We start from the raw sequence: 20,005 nt of genomic DNA, 5'->3' as shown, positions 1-20,005 counted from the left end.
GAAGAAAGGTAATAAACGATATTATTGTTTCATTTCATTTTATGAAATATTATGATATAATTATGTTATATTATGATATAATTTATATAAATGTAGAAAAAGGTTATCTGTCATATATATTTTAAAATAAGTGCGTGTACATCATTGCATACATACACGTGCACGCGTTTGCGCTTGTGTGTATGTATCGTGCGTCGAATCGAATATCAAGGTGTATTTTTCCAATATATACATGCTGCAAATGCACCTTGAGGGACCAAATCGCTTTGCATATGTGCGTACGGGCATGTACGTGAGATGACTGGAAAAAAAGCGAACGCGAAGTGTCACAATTTTGGTTTACGATAATTATATGTCAAGATTAACTGCACCAATCTTATTCGGACCAGTTACAATCGAAAACTCGTATCAATATTATATAATAAAAGTATTGTTAGGTTTTTTTATTACGACTTTAGTTCCTGAGATATTTTAATCGAAAATTTATGACACGTGAAATTCCGGAATAAGCCTTCTTAATATCGTCGACGTCTATGCCGTGACTCTCAACTTTATCTTTCATCAAAAATTTTTTTGTTTTGGCGTCACGACGCTACTGCTTGATATCTACAAGAAAAAATACATTACATACATTATTGTACAAAAATATTTATTTTTTTCTTTGTAAATACTTTATTTTATTTTTTTATATTATATATTATGTATTATTTATATATTATATTTCTTTTTTTTGTATATGTTATAGAAACACTGATCCATTATTACTATAATAAAAATAAAATTCAACATTATCTCTAATTTCAAATTTATTTAGGCTGTAAAAACGTCAATGGGGTCAATTTATCTTATGCATTATTAACGATAAGAGAATGAAGGAAAAAATGAGGAATTAACTCTATATGATAAACTATATCGATTTTCGAATAATGTCATAAACGGATTTACATACACTGCCTATAACATCGCTTTTATTGAATAAACATACATTTGCAACCAATAAAACTACTTATTTATTTCTATTGCCTAGCATATTATAACAAATTGGATATACATGATTATAAATTTAATTAATTTTTACAGATCAGAAATCATTCAATTTTAATTAATTATTTATATAAACGTTAATTCAAGCTGTTACATTTAAATAAACATTTTTACTGAATTAATATAAACTTAACTATAAGTTAGTCACTAGCTCAATGAGTGCGTGTATGTGTGTGTGTATGTGTATTCGCTTGTAAATATCAAATTCTTCATTTCTCAAAACAAAAATGTCTAAATTAAAATAAAATATATATAATACAAAATACAGTGAGCAACAAAATTATCGATATAAAAATTTGTATCAAAATTTTACATAATTTCAAATAATTATAACTCCGCGAAAAATTGTTATAATTGCATTTTTTTTTATTTTGAAGCTGAAAGTCTCTAAACTACATTGCTCGTTTGAAAATATATGTGTTTGTTGAATTAATCAAGATACATTAAGTATAATATATTTTTGTATTTTTAATTGAAATCTGCAATAACTTTGTATCATATTACCGTACAAATTTATTTCGACTATACATAACAACAGCTATAACATATTCCATTTAGTAAAATAATTTAAACAATTTTTAATTTATGTTATTCATGAAGAAATAAGAAAGAATTATCTGTGGAAAAAAATACTAAAATAAATTCTATTTTCTAAATGAAAATAGAACAAATATTGTATTTTTTAATAATTCTATTTTAACAGACTTAGTCGCAATATGTGCATAAGTTTGTTAGAGATTCTTTAAGATTAAAAAAAAACAAAAATATGTTATTATTTTCGCAATTGATTTTCTCAAAAGCAAAGCTTTTTACAAAAGAAATCTTATTCATTTTGCACCTTTGATTTATCTTTGCATCACTTGAAACTAATGAATTTTTGCGTGGTTGTACAATTATTTATTTAAATCTTTATATTTATTTCTCTCCTTCGTACACATATGATATCATGTAAATAAATACACTAGACAACAAAATAATCACAACAAAAATTTATAATAAAATTTCACATAACTTCAAATAATCGTAACTCCGCGAAAAAAACTGTTGTCTGAATTTCTTTTTTTGTTATTTTGAAGCTTAAAATCTCTCTTTATTTTAAAAAGCATTTGTCAGACTTTGAGTTTGCCCTCTTCGACTCTGTCGCCGTCTCTTCAAAAATAATGATGTGTTTTGTTTACAAAAAAACTGCACAATTTAAGGCACTGCACAGGGTGGAATAAATTTTTTTCACAAATCTCATAATAATCATCACCACACTCCATATCCACACACATCCACACACGCAGTACACACATTCCACACACTATACACGAACACAATGTCAAATCCGAGCAAATCCAGCAACCTCTTCTGTGTTGTTTATCGGATAATGCTGTGTGGATAACTGAACAAAAAGTATGGATAACTTTGGTATCCTCTAAATCCGCGAAAAAAAACGTACAAATTTCAATTGTTTTTTATTTGCAAGAAAAAGTCTAAATTTTATGATAATTATCATGACATTTGCGAAAAAATTTATTCCATCCTCTGGAGTGCGTCAAACTGTGCAGTTTCTTTGGAGACAAAACACGTCCTTACATTTTGAGACAACAAGGAAGGAGAAATTTAAAATCTAATAAAAACTTTTTAAAATAGACACTTTAAGCTTCAAAACAAAAAAAATTTCAAATATACAACAATTTTTTGCGGAGTTATGATTATTTAAAGTTATGTAATACTTTGATATAAATTTTTATAAAGATAATTTTGTTGCTCACTGTATTTTGTATTATATACGTATTATTTTAATTTGGAAATTTTTGCTTTGACATTTCACATATCTTAAGCTATTCCCGGCAATGAAGAATTTAATATTTACAAGCGAATAGATATACACTCATTGAGCTAATGACTATAGTCGAAAAAGGTAAAACTCTTATCTAATTCAGTGGTAATTATGTGCTACTCATGTTATTATCGATTACTCGAAAGAGTTTAAAAAGATATCAAGAGATGATAGCGGTTTATGCTTCATGTACTGAGCAAGCGCAAAATGAGCGGCAGTTTGGTACAATCGCGAAGAGCGATTCAGTCCAACTATAATTTTCGCTCTGTGAACATCAATGAATGTCAAGAAAGGTAGAATATGTTTCCGAAAAATGACAAAAAATTCGCTTGTTTTCTACTAAAAGTATAATCGTTTTACGTAAAATAGTTATAAATGTAATAAAGTAGAATATAAAAATCACAGATTGATAATAATGTGTTTGTGTGTGCAGTACATTTAAACTTCTATAAAAAAAATTCCGGTATAATTAATTATGAGTAAACTGCTATTCACAGATGTGTATACGAAAAGTGTATCCAAGTTACAAAATAATTTCCTTTATGTGATACATGTTGTTTTTTACAGAAGATATATCGGAAGATATGTGTTGTCTTTAATATTTTCTTAATTTTATATTCTTGCTGATTAAACTTGAAATATTTTATTTTTAATTATATGTGTGATTATATATTGTGTTAACATAAAAAAATTATAAGTAAATATATTTTGTTTTTTACTTAACATGTTCTTCAGTATACGTTTATTAACTGAAGAATATATAGGAAGCAAATAATGCATAATATCATAATTACATAAATAAAGATTATTTATTATTTATTAAATGAAAGGAATATTTTGCTCTCTTAGCAATTTATTTTTTAAACGGTTGCAAGGGTTATGAGTCATTGCACTCGTCTATAGATCACTACTAAAACTTCATGTTCCATGAAAGTTTGTCAGAGTTGATATTAAACTTTGCATCATAGCAAAAAATGTTTGCTTTCGAAGCATAGAACATGCTTTTCAGGTACAAAGTTACATAGTACAGAAAAATATTTGACAAATGACTGAGTTGTGCACGAATCGTTTTTTATTTTCTGTCGGATATAAGCAAAGTTGCAGAAAAGTCTAACTTCTAGAATATTGAAGCAAAATTCAAACACCGACGTTAGCGTGATAATGCAAAATCTTGCAGAAATAGCTCTCTGGAAAAAAAAAATTACACTTTAAAGGGAACATGAGATATAAATTGTATGTGTAAAAATAGTGTATTTTAAAACTTTAAATAAATTATTGTTAAACATATAAAACTTAATTTTAAGAAAACGGTATTCTTTTTTAATTGTTTATTAACATTAATAATGAAAAAAATGTTTTAAAAGGAAGACATTTTATTTAAATTCAGTGATGATATTTTTTATAAAATTTGAATTTCTTAGATTTGAGTTACGCGTTTAGCCTAAGCCGTCTATGTTTGCGGCTATTTGGCGTGTGGCCCGATCCAGATGCCTCTTTAAATATTTTTCGATCAAATATAAGATTCATAATCGTGACTTGTATTTTGAGTTTCTACGTGATTGTGCCACAATTGACGAATACGTTTTGTGCTTGGGGTAACGTGGATCGGATGGTGACGCACATAGCTTCCGCCAATTATAGCATAATGGCATTGTGCAAATTATTTGCTACTTGGTATCATGGTAAAAGTAAGTTACTGTTTTATGATGATAAAAATATGTTAATTAATTATCAGTAATATAAATGCTAGATTTCAAATTTATCTTATTGTAAGACTTTGTTACTGTATAATATTTAAATTATTTTATATAAAGATAATTTGTATTTATATATATTAATTTATATGTATATTTAATTATTAATATATATTTAATTTAAAAGAAATTCAAACATTGATGACATCAGTCATGACCGATTGGATAAATTCGACGAACGGTCGCGAACGGAATACGATGCTCAGACTCGCGAGACGTGGCAGAAGCTTGTCTTCAAGATATTATATAATACTTATAATCACATTATTGTTTTACATGTGTTTTAATCTTGTAAAATTTTATCGAAATATTCATCTGTCTCAACGCAGTCTTGTCTATAGTTTCGTTTATCCTTACAACAGCCAGAAGAGTCCGAATTACGAAATCACATTTGCCATTCAACTTAGTGGCGGAATATGCACGGGATTAATCAACTGTACCGTCGACAGCTTTATCTCGATACTCTTGCTGCATATATGCGCACAATTAATAAATCTACGAATGACGCTCAACAATTTAGTCGATGAACTAGCTAATAAATTAATATCTATACCGAAATTTAAAGAAGGCATAGGCGCCGTCGCTGTACGACATAATCATCTTATCAGGTATGTTTCAATGGATTTTCGGTGATCATTTCAATTGTAAAATTTCAATAAATGCATTTAGAGTAATTTTATAAAATATTTAATAAAATTTAACATATTTTTCTCGTGTAATATTAGAAAAAAATTGTATGTAATATCTTATAAACATGTAGTTAGATTTCCCTTTATGTATTGCTTTTAAACAGAAAATTGTTTTAAAATTCTATTAGATTTAAATATAAAAAATAAGAAATATAAAATCAAATCACTTTATTAAAAATTAAGATTAAATTACTACGATTAATGAGATACAGTTACAAAGTTATTTAATGAAATATACTATATGTACGTTTTTCTCAACAATGCTCTCTTAAATAGAATCAAAGTATTATTATCGATAAGCAGCGGTTTTTGCAAACGATGAAGTTCATTGACAGTGAGAAGAATCAATTAGTGCTAGTAACTGATTTTTCAATGAAATTATATTGCCATAGTTAGTGAAACACATAAAACGAAGCAACATACAAGTATTTTCACTGAAAATCAGTGAAATACTTACTAATTTCTGACATCTTGTTTCACTGCTTTAATAATGATATTTTCATTCATTAAATTTAAGAGAGTAAGTTCATATCCTATATTCGTTTTTACATTTTTCTCTTTTTTTTATTTTTTTTTTGTTTGGTTACATTTTAATCGGTACTTTATTAATTTTAATTATGATTGAAATAAGATCATCTTTTTGACAACATTAATTGTTCATAATTTTAATAAAGTTACAATTTTATTAAATCAAATGATTAAATTAAAATTTATTTATTTTTTGGTTGACTAAAAACTTGTTAACAGTATGGTCTCACAGAAAAATATACGTTAATGTAGAAAGCACGATTCTACAGGAAAACGTTTTAAAGATTTTGACACTATTTTTATGTGTTCGATATTCTTTTTAAATAGAATTAGATTTACATATTACAGAAATTATTTTATACATATAATATTTCAAAATATTCAGAGAAGATAAAAATTATCTTTTAATCTTATTATCTTACTTTAAAACAAGAAAACGAAAGAGATTTCGGTATTTTTTAAAGTGCATTTAAAACATTTTCAAGTGCATCTATTTTATTAATATTTGAATTATATATAATAATAAAATTAATATATAAATTATTCTATATAATAATAATAATAATTATTATAAGTAATTATTTATAATAATAAGAATTATATATAATAATAAGAATTATATATAATAATAAGTAAGTTGACAATCTGTAAACGAGTGAATAATGTGAATAATTTTTCAAGGAATGCAAAGACAATCGACAACTGTTACAGCCTAGTGCTACTTGTGCACATGCTAGCTGCTACTTTTCAACTGTGTTTTCAAACTTTTCAAGTTTACACGGTAATAGGACGACTTGTATAAGTACATTTTCTCTTTACTTGAATATTTGTAATATCTTGTAATATCTTGTAATAGAAAGATAATATATATATATATATATATATATATATATATATAAAGTTAAACTTTTTTTACATAACACATTTTAATACATTTAATTTGAATATTATGGCATAATTATATACATTACATGCATTTAAGTTGAAAAAAAAATACATATATATTTTCAGATAATAACAGACAAATTAAACGTCTCTGCTTTCAAAACGGCTTTTCTCACGTCTTATATTGCTCTTGTGTTGTCACAATTGTACATTTATTGTTATTCAGCTGAAAGACTTATAACAGAGGTAAAACAGTTATGTAAGTTATTGTATCAAACCATAAGGATGATTTTCAAAAGTGTAATTTTTAGAGCACCAGTATGGCGTATAGCGTGTATAAATGCAAGTGGTACAGTATACCGGCAAAGGATGCGAAGAATTTAATATTTATTGGATATGGATCCTTAATACCGCTTAACTTAACAGCTGGGGGTTTCGGAATGTTTTCGATGAGGATGTTTGGAGCAGTGAGATATTATTTAAAACTTATTTTTAAAACTAAATTATTTTTGTGCAATGTGATGCTTGTGCAAATATTCGCGATTCTTATTATGTTATAAATTATTAAAATTTCTTTATTGCTAGATAATATATATTGGAATATAAACACAAAATATATTTTCAAATTACTGTATACAGTAATTTCATAATTAAGATGTTTCGTAAAGGTTGAGCTGGCTATATCTAGTTATTTTTAATTAATTATTAGTTATTTTTAATTAATTGTTAATTAGTCATGCTTGTCATGCCTAATATCACAACGTTTAACGCATAAAAAATGAAAATGGCGCCCTTCACCGGCGTCGCCTCAACTCGCACTCGCTATCTTCATATTGTTTCGTGAAATGTGCATAGAATTATCACGAAGCATTTTCGAAGATGACAGTGGGTATAATTTAGAAGTATATTTTCTTCATTCGATCCGTATTTATTTTTCCGGTATATGGAAATAAAATAAAAGGGGAAGGGAAGGGAGACTATCATCTTCGAACGAGACATTTCATATAATCTCGATCAAACGAACCCTCCGAAGGATCGTACGATTATATTACCTGTCTCGTTTTCGATGATAGTATTGTAGTTTTTTAGAGATTGAGTGATAATTCTCTCTTCTTTTTTTTTTTTTTTTATTGTAATATTGCATGCGCAAATTGGTCATTGAAAGCCTGAATGGGTCGGTTATAAAACTTAAAAAAGGTTTGAGAATTAGGTGCCCATTTCGTACTGCGTCTTATAATTGCTATATCTACTCCTCGTTTATGAGCTGTAGACACCGCTACATGTCGTGTACTATATACCGTAAATTGATTAGTATTAATATTAATTGTTTTATTTAACGATGATTTGATCCAATGACCAATAGTTTGCGATGATATTGCACCAAACAGTTTCATTGTTGCGATAAATAACTTTTTTGTATTGTTATCTCTTAAATCTTTGGTATAATCTATATAGTCTAAGACTGCATATGTTACACATAAACCTGGCCTCTCCTTAGAAAACGGTAAAATTAATTCTGGTTGAAGTTCCGGGTTTTGATGTTTTGATATGATCAGTAATCTTAATACTTATCTCTGAATCAGATCTTATTATAATATCTATTAAAGCTAGAGTTTGAAATCTTTGCGCCGTTGTTAGAGCTAATAAGGTTGCTACTTTTCCCACAGCATCCCTCAATCTCAGCTGATTAAGTAGATGTTGTTTTTCTAGGAAATTAAGCACTGGAGTCATCCCATGTTGTTGAGTATTTAGGTTTAGTTGGTCTTTGTTTGAAGACTCCTCCTTTCAAAAAACGACAAATCAAACCATCCTTATTAATGTTATATAATAAAATTAAGGAAATTGTGGAACGAGTAATATTTAACATACTATAATTTGCACCTTCTTTAAAAAAATTACTTAAAAAACTAATAATATCTGTAGTTCTCGCATTAAACATATCTACTTTTTTCAAATAAGAAAACTCCCACCAACGTTTTAGATTACATTCATACTGCCTTAATGTCGTTTTTGTGATAGAACTGATGATTATATCCACGGCTTCTTCTGACAATTCTTCTCTTAAATACGCTGACCTGATAACTTGCCTGCCACCAATGAAAGGTGGGATGATAGTGGATGGCTTCTGTCTCTGTAAGAAGATGTTAACAGAGCGCTATTAGGACTGAATGTGATGGTAGATTCGATGAGAAGTAATGTAAAAAGGGGATACTACGGTTGAGTGGGCCATAATGGTACTACAATAATCTCTATTGTCCTATCATTAATAAGTTTTCTTAATAATCGTAGAATGAGAGCGAAGGGAGGAAAGGAATTTTCGTCTTTCCATGACACAGTAAAAGCATCAATAGCTTCTGCTTCTGGATCTGGAAATCTAGAATAGAATCTCTTATATTTTGCATTTAATCTAGATGCGAACAGATCTATTGAAAAGAGACCAAAATGTTTTTTAATTTGTTTGAAAGCAAACTGAAAAAGCTTCCATTCAGAGAATGGAACTCAAAAAATCTATTTGTGATACTAGACTTAGAGCGGAACGCATATCTTAATTAACTAAAAATATATCTAGTTATTTTTAATTTTAATTAACAAAGATATCGGTGAGTTTAAAAAATATTAGCGTTTTATCGGTAAGGTAGGACGATACGGCATCCTCTTAAAGGGACAATACTACCTTGTGTACACGAAATCAAGGTTCATTTTCTCGAATTTATTTAAGAAAAATGAATTAATATATTGAAAATCGGTTTGTTATACATGTTTATATAAGTCTTAAGGTATATAAAAATATTTTTTATTAATTATTTAAAAATAAAATGGCGGCGCAGTAGCTCTCGTAAAAAAACCTATTTTTTTTTGTGGCCGTAACCCTGCAGGTCGCAATTTTGCACCTAGAACAAAAAACAAAAAAGATTTTGAAAAAATATGCCGAAATCTAGTGAACTACGTAGGATTTTTTCGAAATATTGATTTTTAAAAAATTGGCGTCAATGTGAAGGAAAAACTATTTTTTTAATAAAAAAATCGGTCGAAAATCGGGCATAGAATCAGTATTTCAATCAATCAAAGAAATCCTACGTAGTTCACTAGATTTCGACATATTTTTTCAAAATCTTTTTTGTTTTTTGTTCTAGGTGTAAAATTACGACCTGCAGCGATACGGCCACGAAAAAAAGTGGGTTTTCTTACGAGAGCTGCTGCGCCACTATTTTGTTTTTAAATAATTAAAAAAAAATTTTTTTATATATTAAGATATAAACATGTATAATAAACCGATCTTCAATATATCAATTTATATTTCTTAAATAAATTCGAGTAAATGAGCCTTGATTTCGTGTACACAAAGTAGTATTAATTAAAAAGTCCTTAATTAAAAAGTTAATGTCGTAAAGATAAAAAGAATATATGTATCATAGCTCTAAATTGTAATCAGTGTCTATTATGTGAGATTATTACTTAAATCAACTCGATTTAAAAAAATTTTTTTAAATAAATATCATATATTACGTCAACATCAAAATTAATTTTTTTTAATTAAGCTTAATTTTTTAACAAAGCGTTTTAAAAATATATTCTATAGAAACTTTTTTGTTCAGCTTTATAAGAAGAACATGACTGCATGTACTCAGTCCAATCTTTATGAAATACTCTATATATATATATATATATATATATACAATACTTTAATTTTGTAGATTAATTAGAATAAAAAATTTTAATACTTGACAATGTTGCTAGCAGTATTTTTGAGATATAAGCAATTAATGTTGACGGATATTTATAATATATTATAAATATATAGTTAAAATATATAGAAAAAACTCTCAACAATTATGAATTTTTCACAAAGTGAGACGCCAGCTTTACATACATCAGTCAGCCAGCCAAACAAATTATACGTTTAAATATATTATAAATATATATGTAAGAATATGATATAAATATATAATATTGAAAAACAAAATAAATCTTCTAAATTTAGACTTCATATATATCCAAGCAATAGAATTGTCGATTCTAATTAATCTGCATAATACGCTATGAAAGAGAGAAGTATTGTATAATTGTAGAATATATCCTATTTCATATATGTATGCATGATTATATTTTATATCATCATTATTTTACCATAAAAATAGAATAAAATGTAAATATTCTTATTTTCCATTTCTCTGTCTAGACGATGAAAACAGCAATGGGATACTTATCTATGTTGATAACAATGAAAGAGAATTAAAAATTACAAAAGCTACAATAAAAAATAAAAAAAAGATAGTGTGTGTAAATATATGTAGAAAATATTATAAAACCAAACTAAATGCCTATATAACTGTGTATTACTTATTCTAATAATTAAGTCTGACTAGTTTTATGTATATTTGCTGAACATATTTTCTCGTTATAATACACGTTCTTTATTTCCTACTTAATCCTGCCTTAATTATAAATAAATTAAGCTAATGATTTGTAAATTAAATTTTTAGACTTTAGGATTACACTTTTAGAACATCAGATTTCATCAATAATTTTATTATAATACTACGTAATGCATCTTTTATTTTTTGCGAATAAAAGAATAACAAATAATTCTTACCAAATACAATAATAGTTTGCCTTGATAAATATTTTTATCTGCTCATTTTGCATAATTTTTAATGCATGTATTTTGCTCGAATAAATTGCTTTATACGTTACAAAATAATTTAATAATATAATTTAATTTGATATCTGATATTTATAATCTATTTGATATGACATAATATAAGATCAGAAACGATTAAAATAATAACTGTAAATATTATTAATATAAAACTAGAATTGTCATGTTATATATCGATTATGGAAATAAAAAGTTTCAATCTAATTGGAATCTCAAAGTACTATGTGCGGATAAAGAATAGTCATATAACATTGATGCAAAACAAATAAAAAATAAGAATAAAAGTTTTTTCATGATCTTATCTTCGAGAAAATTAACTTTGAAATTTGAAAAATAAATAACATATTTACATATTACGTATTTTGAACTTGAGTTATTTCCAATACTTTTATTATTATTTATTTTTGACTACATTAATATAAAGATATAACATATTTCATTTAATAAAACAACTTAAAATAATTAATTGTTATTATGGAAAATTATTAAAATAAATTTTATTTTTTAAATAGAATTACAGATAATATTTTATCGTTTCATGTCTATTATAATTGTCGGAATAAATTATAAATTACGTTTTATATTCACCCACTTAATATAAACTTTATTTGACTTCAAATGGTCGAGAATTATATTGTCTGCTGAATTAATCGAAATACATATTAAGTATACCTAACATATTTTTGTATTTTAAACTTAAATAATTTCTAATTACTATGTACTATATTTATTGTAAAATTTATTCTTGCCTATTCATTATAATATAATAATATAACATATAATATTTCATTTAGTAAAATAATTTAAATAATTTAAATAATTTTTAATTTACGTTATTAAAGAAGAAATATAAAGAAGAGAGAAATATGTGGAAAGATTTTAAAATAAATTTTATTTTGTAAATAAAATTAGAGAAAATATTGTAATTTTTATGTCTGTTTTAACAGTCTTACAAGGAAACAGTCCACTTTCATAAGTCAAATTTACTCTCTAAATAAATGACAAAAATTTTGCTTTTGAGTTTAAACTATATAAGAAGCACAATAACAATTAATCATTACTAAATAACTATCTACATGTAAAATTAATATAAAATTAAACATTAAGGACAAATAAAAAAATACTCTGATATACTGAATATAAAAAATCGGAAGAGAATAGTGCTAATAAAAGTATGTAGTAAATAAATGTAGTTATATGTTATACAATTTCTTTAATAATAATAACATTATTTTGTATGACAAATATTGTATAATAATATTCGCACATGTCTAACGGTTTTATTAAATAAAGAGAATAATTTTGCATTCTCTCTTTATAATTTGTCACAAGCATTTGTAAAAAAACTCGTAATTTTTTGCAAACTGTCTATAGACCTTCGATAGAACATCATGTTTCACGAAAGTTTGTCAGACTCAAACTTTGTATAAGCCAACAAAAAAATGCTTACCTCAGGTTGTATTCAATGCGCTTTTAGTGGAAAAATTGAACATGACGTATAAGTGAAATGAATGAGTGCATGAATCGACTAATGCTTTCTTTCGCAAATGAATAAAAAATTTTAAAACTCTACGAAAAATAAAAAAATAATTAAAATTATTTTTGTCAGTATAATATAAAAGTAATAATAAAAAATCTTATAAAAAGAAATTATGAGAAGAGAAAGATTTTTGAAACTACATTACTGTTAAAAACATTTCGCTGTTTTAGCAAAATAATATTGTTTTTTATTTTGTCTATTATTTATCAATTTTAATATGTACCGAATATAAACTTTTTTAAATAGTGTTAAAAAGAATTCTTTAATCTATGACATATATGTGAATTATTTCAGTAAATCTATAGTAAATTTAAAAGATTAATACAAATAAACTGAATGCTATATGATATTCAGTTTCATCACAATAGTGTACATGATTTTATAGACATTTACAATAAACTAAACAAAAACTTTAATAAAAAAATATTGTATATAAAATTACATAAAACTTAGTTATACAAAATTATATATTATATATACATATGCACATGTATATTATTGAGTATACATATACACATGCATATACTATTGAGTTGCATATACAAGAAGAGGAACGATTACTTTAACAAGATGAAATACTGCCTGCAGCATAGACCATTGTAAATAATTTTCTAAATGCAGTTTATTGAAAATGTCTCTAAAGTCATTGATAATGATAAACAAATTATGTACAAATATCAAATATAAATAAAAAAATCAAATAGTTCTTCAAGATTTCTTAATAAATTAACGATTACATTTAACATATAAACAAATGTTATACATAAAAATTTATATATTTAATATATAAATTCGGCGGATTCGCAATTATCACCAATTACAGCATCGACAGCTTTATTTCGATACTTGTATTGCATATGTGTGCACAATTAATAAATCTACGAACCATACTCAACAATTTCATCAACAAATTAGACAATAAACCCATATCTTCCTCGAAATTTAGAAAAAACCTAGCTGCGATAATTATACAACATGAGCATCTAATAAGGTACGTTTAGGAAATTTTTAGCATATTATGTAGTATTTTAAAATATTTATAGACAAAAAGAAGCATATTATTTTGTAATAAATTAAATCTAACATCATTTTATATTTACTTTATAATAACAAAATATATTACGAAAAAGTGCACTACACAAATTTCGATATTTTTTCTTCAAATTATAAACACATTATTATAATTAATTTTTCGTATTTTGACATTTTTTCGTATTTTAACTTTTTGTATTTTGACTCATCATGACTAAATGCCTTTTTTTTCTTAACATCTCTTAACGTCTCATTTTACACGCATGTATACCAAGTGATAAATATGAAATAGTGGGAGATCACCGCCAAAAAAAAACAAGTTGAGAATACTCGAGTTATAATTTTAAGATTGGCGATAACAATTTGAAAAAAATATTATTAAACTTAAGTATACAGGATGATTCAAAACAACCTGATGTCCTTAAAATAATATATTCCTGAGCAAATTTTAAACAATTTTTCTTTTTACAAAATTTTGTCTGAGCTTAGTTTCTGAGTTATAATTAAAAATAGTTAGCTATTTACAAGCCGAGTACAACGGGCAAGTAGGGACGGCCAACGCGTTATCAAACCAATGACTCTTCTAGACGGTTAATAATATTAATATTATACAATATTATTATTTGAAGTTTATTGAATTATTATTGCATTCTATATGATATTATGCAATATTAATGACCGTAGGAAGGTCATTAGTCTTATGACGCATTGCGCCATCCCTGCGTGTTCGTTGTATCTGACTAATAAATAGCTAACTATAATATTTTCAATTATAACTCAGAAACTAAGCTTCAGACAAAATTTTGTAAAAAAATAATCGTCTTAAAATTCGCTCAAGAATATGTCATTTTAAGAATATCAGATTGTTTTACCAAGGTAATTTACCGAAGGGATCACTCTGTATATAACAACAAATATAAAATCAATTTTATAAATTCAAAATAATAGTTTTTAAAGATTTTTACGTTTTTCTATACATAAAAATTCTCTAATTATAAGTATGTAATAAACGAATTTTTAAGGACTGCAAAGACAATCGAAGATTGCTACAGCCCAGTATTATTTGTGCACTTATTAGGCGCTTCTTTGCATTTATGTCTTACAACTTTTCACTTGTTCACGGTAAGCAAAACAATTCTTATATGCATATAAATTCTATATTATTATATTTTACACAAGAATGAAATATATGTATAAAGAACTATATAAAATTTAATAAAAAAACATTTACAATGTTGAATATAATATAATTATAAAACATCGCATTATAGAATTATATGACACAGTGTGCTATCTAGTATAACTATTGTATTAAAAAAGTATTATTTTCAGATAATAACAGATAATTTGGATGTTCCTCTTATCAAAATAATTTTTCTCACGCTTTTTTTCTACTTTGTTTGATGCAATTATATGTGTATTGTTACGCTGCTGAAAGACTCTTAACAAAGGTAAACCAATTATGTACACTAACGCTACTTATGTATGTAAAATAAAAATGTAATTTTTTTTAGAGTACTAATATGGCATACGGAGTGTTTGAGTGCAAATGGTATAATATACCAGCGAAAGATGCAAAAGACTTGATGCTTATTGTATATCGATCTACGATTCCGCTTAAATTGACAGCTGGAAAATTTGCAACTTTTTCATTAGAATTGTTCGGAATTGTAAGATATATATCTACAAGAAACATATTGCTTTATATGCAGTCGTTGTGCAAAAACATCAGTGTTTTTAATTCGTAAATGTTTTGTTTTATTATTTTAGTTTTAGTTTTATTATTTTATATTATGTTTTATATATTATGTTATATATATGTTTATACAAGATTTTGAAAAAAATAGTAAAAATTTTAAGAAAATTTAGTATGCTTTAAAATAAACTGATAAATCTTAATTAATTTAAATGTGGGTCTACAATTATGCAGTTTTTGAGGTATTTGTACTATTTTCATATACATATACAGGGTGTCCGGTAATTACCGCCTTACCTCTCCAAGGCAGATAGAGCAGGTCAAACTGAACATAAGAGTCCTCTATCATTTTGCGATTTTCGCAATAATTATTAAAATATTAATTAAAAACGCTCAGCATATGAGCGTGCGCCGTATATAGCACTCAGCATACACTGAGCGTTTTTAATTAATATTTTAATAATTATTGCGCAAATCGCAAAATGGTAGAGGACTCTTATGTTCAGTTTGACCTGCTCTATCATTTCTAGAGAGGTGAGGCGATTATTACCTGACATATATCGGTATATACAGGGTGTCTCATAACTAATGAGCCAACGCTCATGAGTGGGTAGAATACAGTGAACTAAACAAAAAAGTATTAAGTCATTTTGCGATTTTCGCAATAATTATTAAAATATTAATTAAAAACGCTTAGCGAACAATATTATACATATCTACAAGATGTCCGATAATAATCGCTCCAACTCTCTAAGGCAAATAGAGCAGGTCAAACTAAACATAAAAGTCCTGTATCATTTTGCGATTAGCGCAATATTTATTGAATTATTAATTAAAAACGCTCAGAGTATGCTGAGCGCTATATGCGGCGCGCGCTCATACGCTGAGCGGTTTTAATTAATATTTAAATAATTATTGCGAAAATTGGAAAATGATACAGGATTTTTATGTTCAGTTTGACCTGCTTTATCAGCCCTAGAGAGGTTGGACGATTATTACCGGACATCTTGTACATATGTATAATATTGTTCGCTAAGCGTTTTTAATTAATATTTTAATAATTATTGCGAAAATCGCAAAATGGTCTAATACTTTTTTGTTCAGTCCACTGTACTCTATCCGTTCACGAGCGTTGGCTCGTTAGTTATGAGACACTCTGTATATATATGTATATACGATTTTCAACAATTATATCTTTTTACATCGATGTAGAAATAGCAGATAGACATTATAATATGTCGATCGATATACAAAAGGAAGATCATTTTGACCACCTTCTCTAATAAAATAAGGCAAAACATCAGCTATTATTTTTTTTTTGTTACAATAAAAGTATATAATTTACAAAAAATTAATTTCAATTTAATAAACTTAAAGTAGCTAAATAAAAAGTTAAAAATATCTAAAAATCAGCTCATGTGCAGACCCACATTTATTAAGGCTTTTCGACTTATTTGAGAACGTAATGAATTATCTTAAAATCTATTATCCTTTTTTTCAATATCCTGTTTTTTGCATATGTTATAAAAACGATCATCTATCTTTATTATCACCTGTAAAAACAAAATTTAACATTTTATTTATAATTTGCACTCTACTTAGGCAATAAAAACATCAATGGGATATTTATCTGCGTTACTAACAATAAGAGAATAAAGGAATTAGTATCAAATTAATTATGTGTAATTTTTCACTTCATTAACGTAACAATCTTCATTTGAAAATGCAAAATATGCACTAAAAATAATATCCATATTTATGAATATTGTAATAAACAAATATATATACACTGATTGTAATATCACTTTTATGGAATAAACATACATTTATGTGCAACTAATAAAGCTATTTATATATTTCTATTGATTACCAAATTAACAAAAAAATGAAAACATGATTATAAGTTTGTTAATTTTTGAAGATCATTAAATTATTCAATTTTAAAATATTATTTGTGTAAGCGTTTCATTCAAGTTTACACAGACATTTTTACATAATTAACACTTACGGTACACGGTTGATTTTAACCCCATTTTTTTTAACGCTGTACATTTAAAAAAAAATGAGTTTAGACTTCGCACTATCTAGCAGAAATATACTTAAGTGATGCGCCTACAAAAGTAGTCTGCAAGTCCTAGTTAGTCTACTGCTAGCTACTAAATAAAATGTATTTAAACGTAAGTTTTGGGGTCGGTATATACCGCATGTGTTATTAACTGTTTCGAAATATAAGTAGTTTATTGATTTTTTTAAGTTTTTTCTATATATTTATATTAGATTTTTTTTTAAGTTTTTAAAATTATTTATAAAATTTATGATTATTTATAAAATTTAGAATTATTTCTTAAATTTTAACTGAAATTCACATTGATCCGAATTATATACATTTTCAATTATATGTATATTGTATAATAAAATATTTTACACTTTTGATAAATGATTTGCTTTGTGCTTCTAAATTTACATTAGACATTAAATGTTTTTTTGTTACAAATTTTGTAATTTTTCTGAATGTGTGCGAGCTTAAAATTTTTTACCCATAATGAAGATACAGTAAATTCAGATACATTTACCTCCTTCTGCACTCGAAGATCCCATCGAGCAATATCGATGTCATGAATAATTATATCATTTTCAATAACTTGCATTTATTTAACGTATATGTTGAAATTTGTGTCAAATCTGCTGCCACCTTGATTTATTTGTTCCTTTCATCTTTTTAATTGACAAAGAGACGTGACTTTCCGAAATCTACGTTTTACAGTTTCAAAACATTGTGGCTTTGCTATCCCACTTCTCCAAAATTCTACAGCGTTTCTTTTATATTTTATTGGTATACAATCCGTAACACATATAATTTCTTTCACAACATATGTGTCATATTCTCTTTATTCATCAACTACTCGTTCTACTTCTGGTATGTCAAATGTGTTTTCAAAATCTAGTGATTCTTCTTCATTAATTTCATACGTTTCTTCATGCATTAGTTTAAGCATTTTATTCAATCTTATTTTTTTCAATTTAATTAGTTGTAACAGGACTTTTTGGAAAGTCCAAAGTAGTAAATACTATGCACAGCAGCATTACTACGTTTTTAGGATTAAACAGCATTAGTCTCTAAAAAAAAGAAATTTTTAAATTAAAATTTACTTTATAAATATTGCAGTTATTAGCAATAAAAATAATATTTTATTACTTATTGTTAATACAACGTATTAATACATATTTGTTACAAGTATTTTTCAAGGTTCATAAAAATTGCACAGTTTTATCATATATTTTATAATAATTTAATAAAAAAGACAAACACCTAAATTTTGAAAAAAGTTAGTATGCAAAAGCAAAAAACAAAAATAAAAATTTTTTAAAATTGATACATACATAATATATGCACACACAAGATATTAACAGACCGAAATCGTTACTAAACTGCTGATTAGTTTCAATACTTTTATATATGCTTTTATATTTAATGTGTAATAGTATGTGTTCCGTTACACGCATATAAAAATAAAAATATGCTGTTATGCCATCTATTGATGCATACTATCAAATGATAGTATAATAATTACTATAATAATTGACTTTAGACATCTCGTCAAAGAGATTTTCCTTATTCGATTAGTTCTATTTTTAATTTATAAAAATAGATTTTTTTTGTCATATGAGTAAATTATTTATTGTTATAATATGTAATAACATAATTATTATAATATATAAATATATTGTATAAAAATTTCAATATATAAATTATTTATAATAATTTTATTTATGATAATTCATAGTTGTCTCTGATATCGTGAAGAAAAAATTTTTACTAGCGAGTAACGAGCACCATGAGCGCAAATGAATGGGGCACGCGTATAGTAATATAGAGGTATTGCTAACTTATTTCTGAAAAATGTAATCTTGGAATACAACTTTATCACATGGGAGATTTTGTCGTTAAATATGCTATAAGTTTTGCTATAAAATAAAATTTAAAAATTTTCAAAAATTAAAGAAAAAAGGGTAATTTAAAAAAATATGACATTTTCGAAAAATCTGATTATGCAGTTTTAAACTAAATTAAAAACTATAAAACTTTTTTTAAAATGTTTCGTTTTATTATTGTTTTATATTTTGTTTTATGTATTGTTTATGCAAAATGTTGAAAAAAAGAGATAAAAATTTTCAGGAAATTTAGTATGCTCCAAAATAAACTGATAAGTCTTAATTAACTTAACCATGGGTCTACAATGATGCAGTTTTTGAGGTATTTGTAACATTTCATATATATTGTCTGCAGAGTGTCCGGCAATTGGTGAAATCTGCTAATGGCAGATTCTTGAGATCATTTGGAGACAAGTTTT

General features: G+C 25.9%; 3 protein-coding genes across 3 annotated transcripts in view; 1 reads left to right on the top strand and 2 right to left on the bottom strand.

Moving 5' to 3' along the window:
* Nucleotides 1-20,005, bottom strand: part of LOC140668636 (uncharacterized) — a 123,776-nt gene that overhangs the window by 59,301 nt on the left and 44,470 nt on the right. The gene's annotated exons all lie outside the window — the stretch shown is intronic.
* On the top strand, nt 3,128-17,309 carry LOC140668645 (odorant receptor 13a-like). Its single transcript, XM_072897848.1, has 7 exons — nt 3,128-3,162; nt 4,291-4,557; nt 4,751-5,231; nt 6,522-6,621; nt 6,852-6,971; nt 15,472-15,627; nt 17,256-17,309. Exons 1-7 carry the CDS (start codon nt 3,147-3,149, stop codon nt 17,307-17,309), a joined length of 1,194 nt encoding a protein of 397 aa, XP_072753949.1. The 5' UTR covers nt 3,128-3,146.
* On the bottom strand, nt 7,886-18,715 carry LOC140668644 (uncharacterized). Its single transcript, XM_072897847.1, has 3 exons — nt 18,227-18,715; nt 8,720-8,856; nt 7,886-8,507 (listed from the first exon to the last, which is right to left on the bottom strand). Exons 1-3 carry the CDS (start codon nt 18,249-18,251, stop codon nt 8,220-8,222), a joined length of 450 nt encoding a protein of 149 aa, XP_072753948.1. The 5' UTR covers nt 18,252-18,715; the 3' UTR covers nt 7,886-8,219.

This window comes from Anoplolepis gracilipes, chromosome 8 (genome assembly GCF_047496725.1).
Source record: "Anoplolepis gracilipes chromosome 8, ASM4749672v1, whole genome shotgun sequence".
Taxonomy (NCBI): domain Eukaryota; kingdom Metazoa; phylum Arthropoda; class Insecta; order Hymenoptera; family Formicidae; genus Anoplolepis; species Anoplolepis gracilipes.
This window is presented reverse-complemented; position numbering and strand designations above follow the sequence as displayed.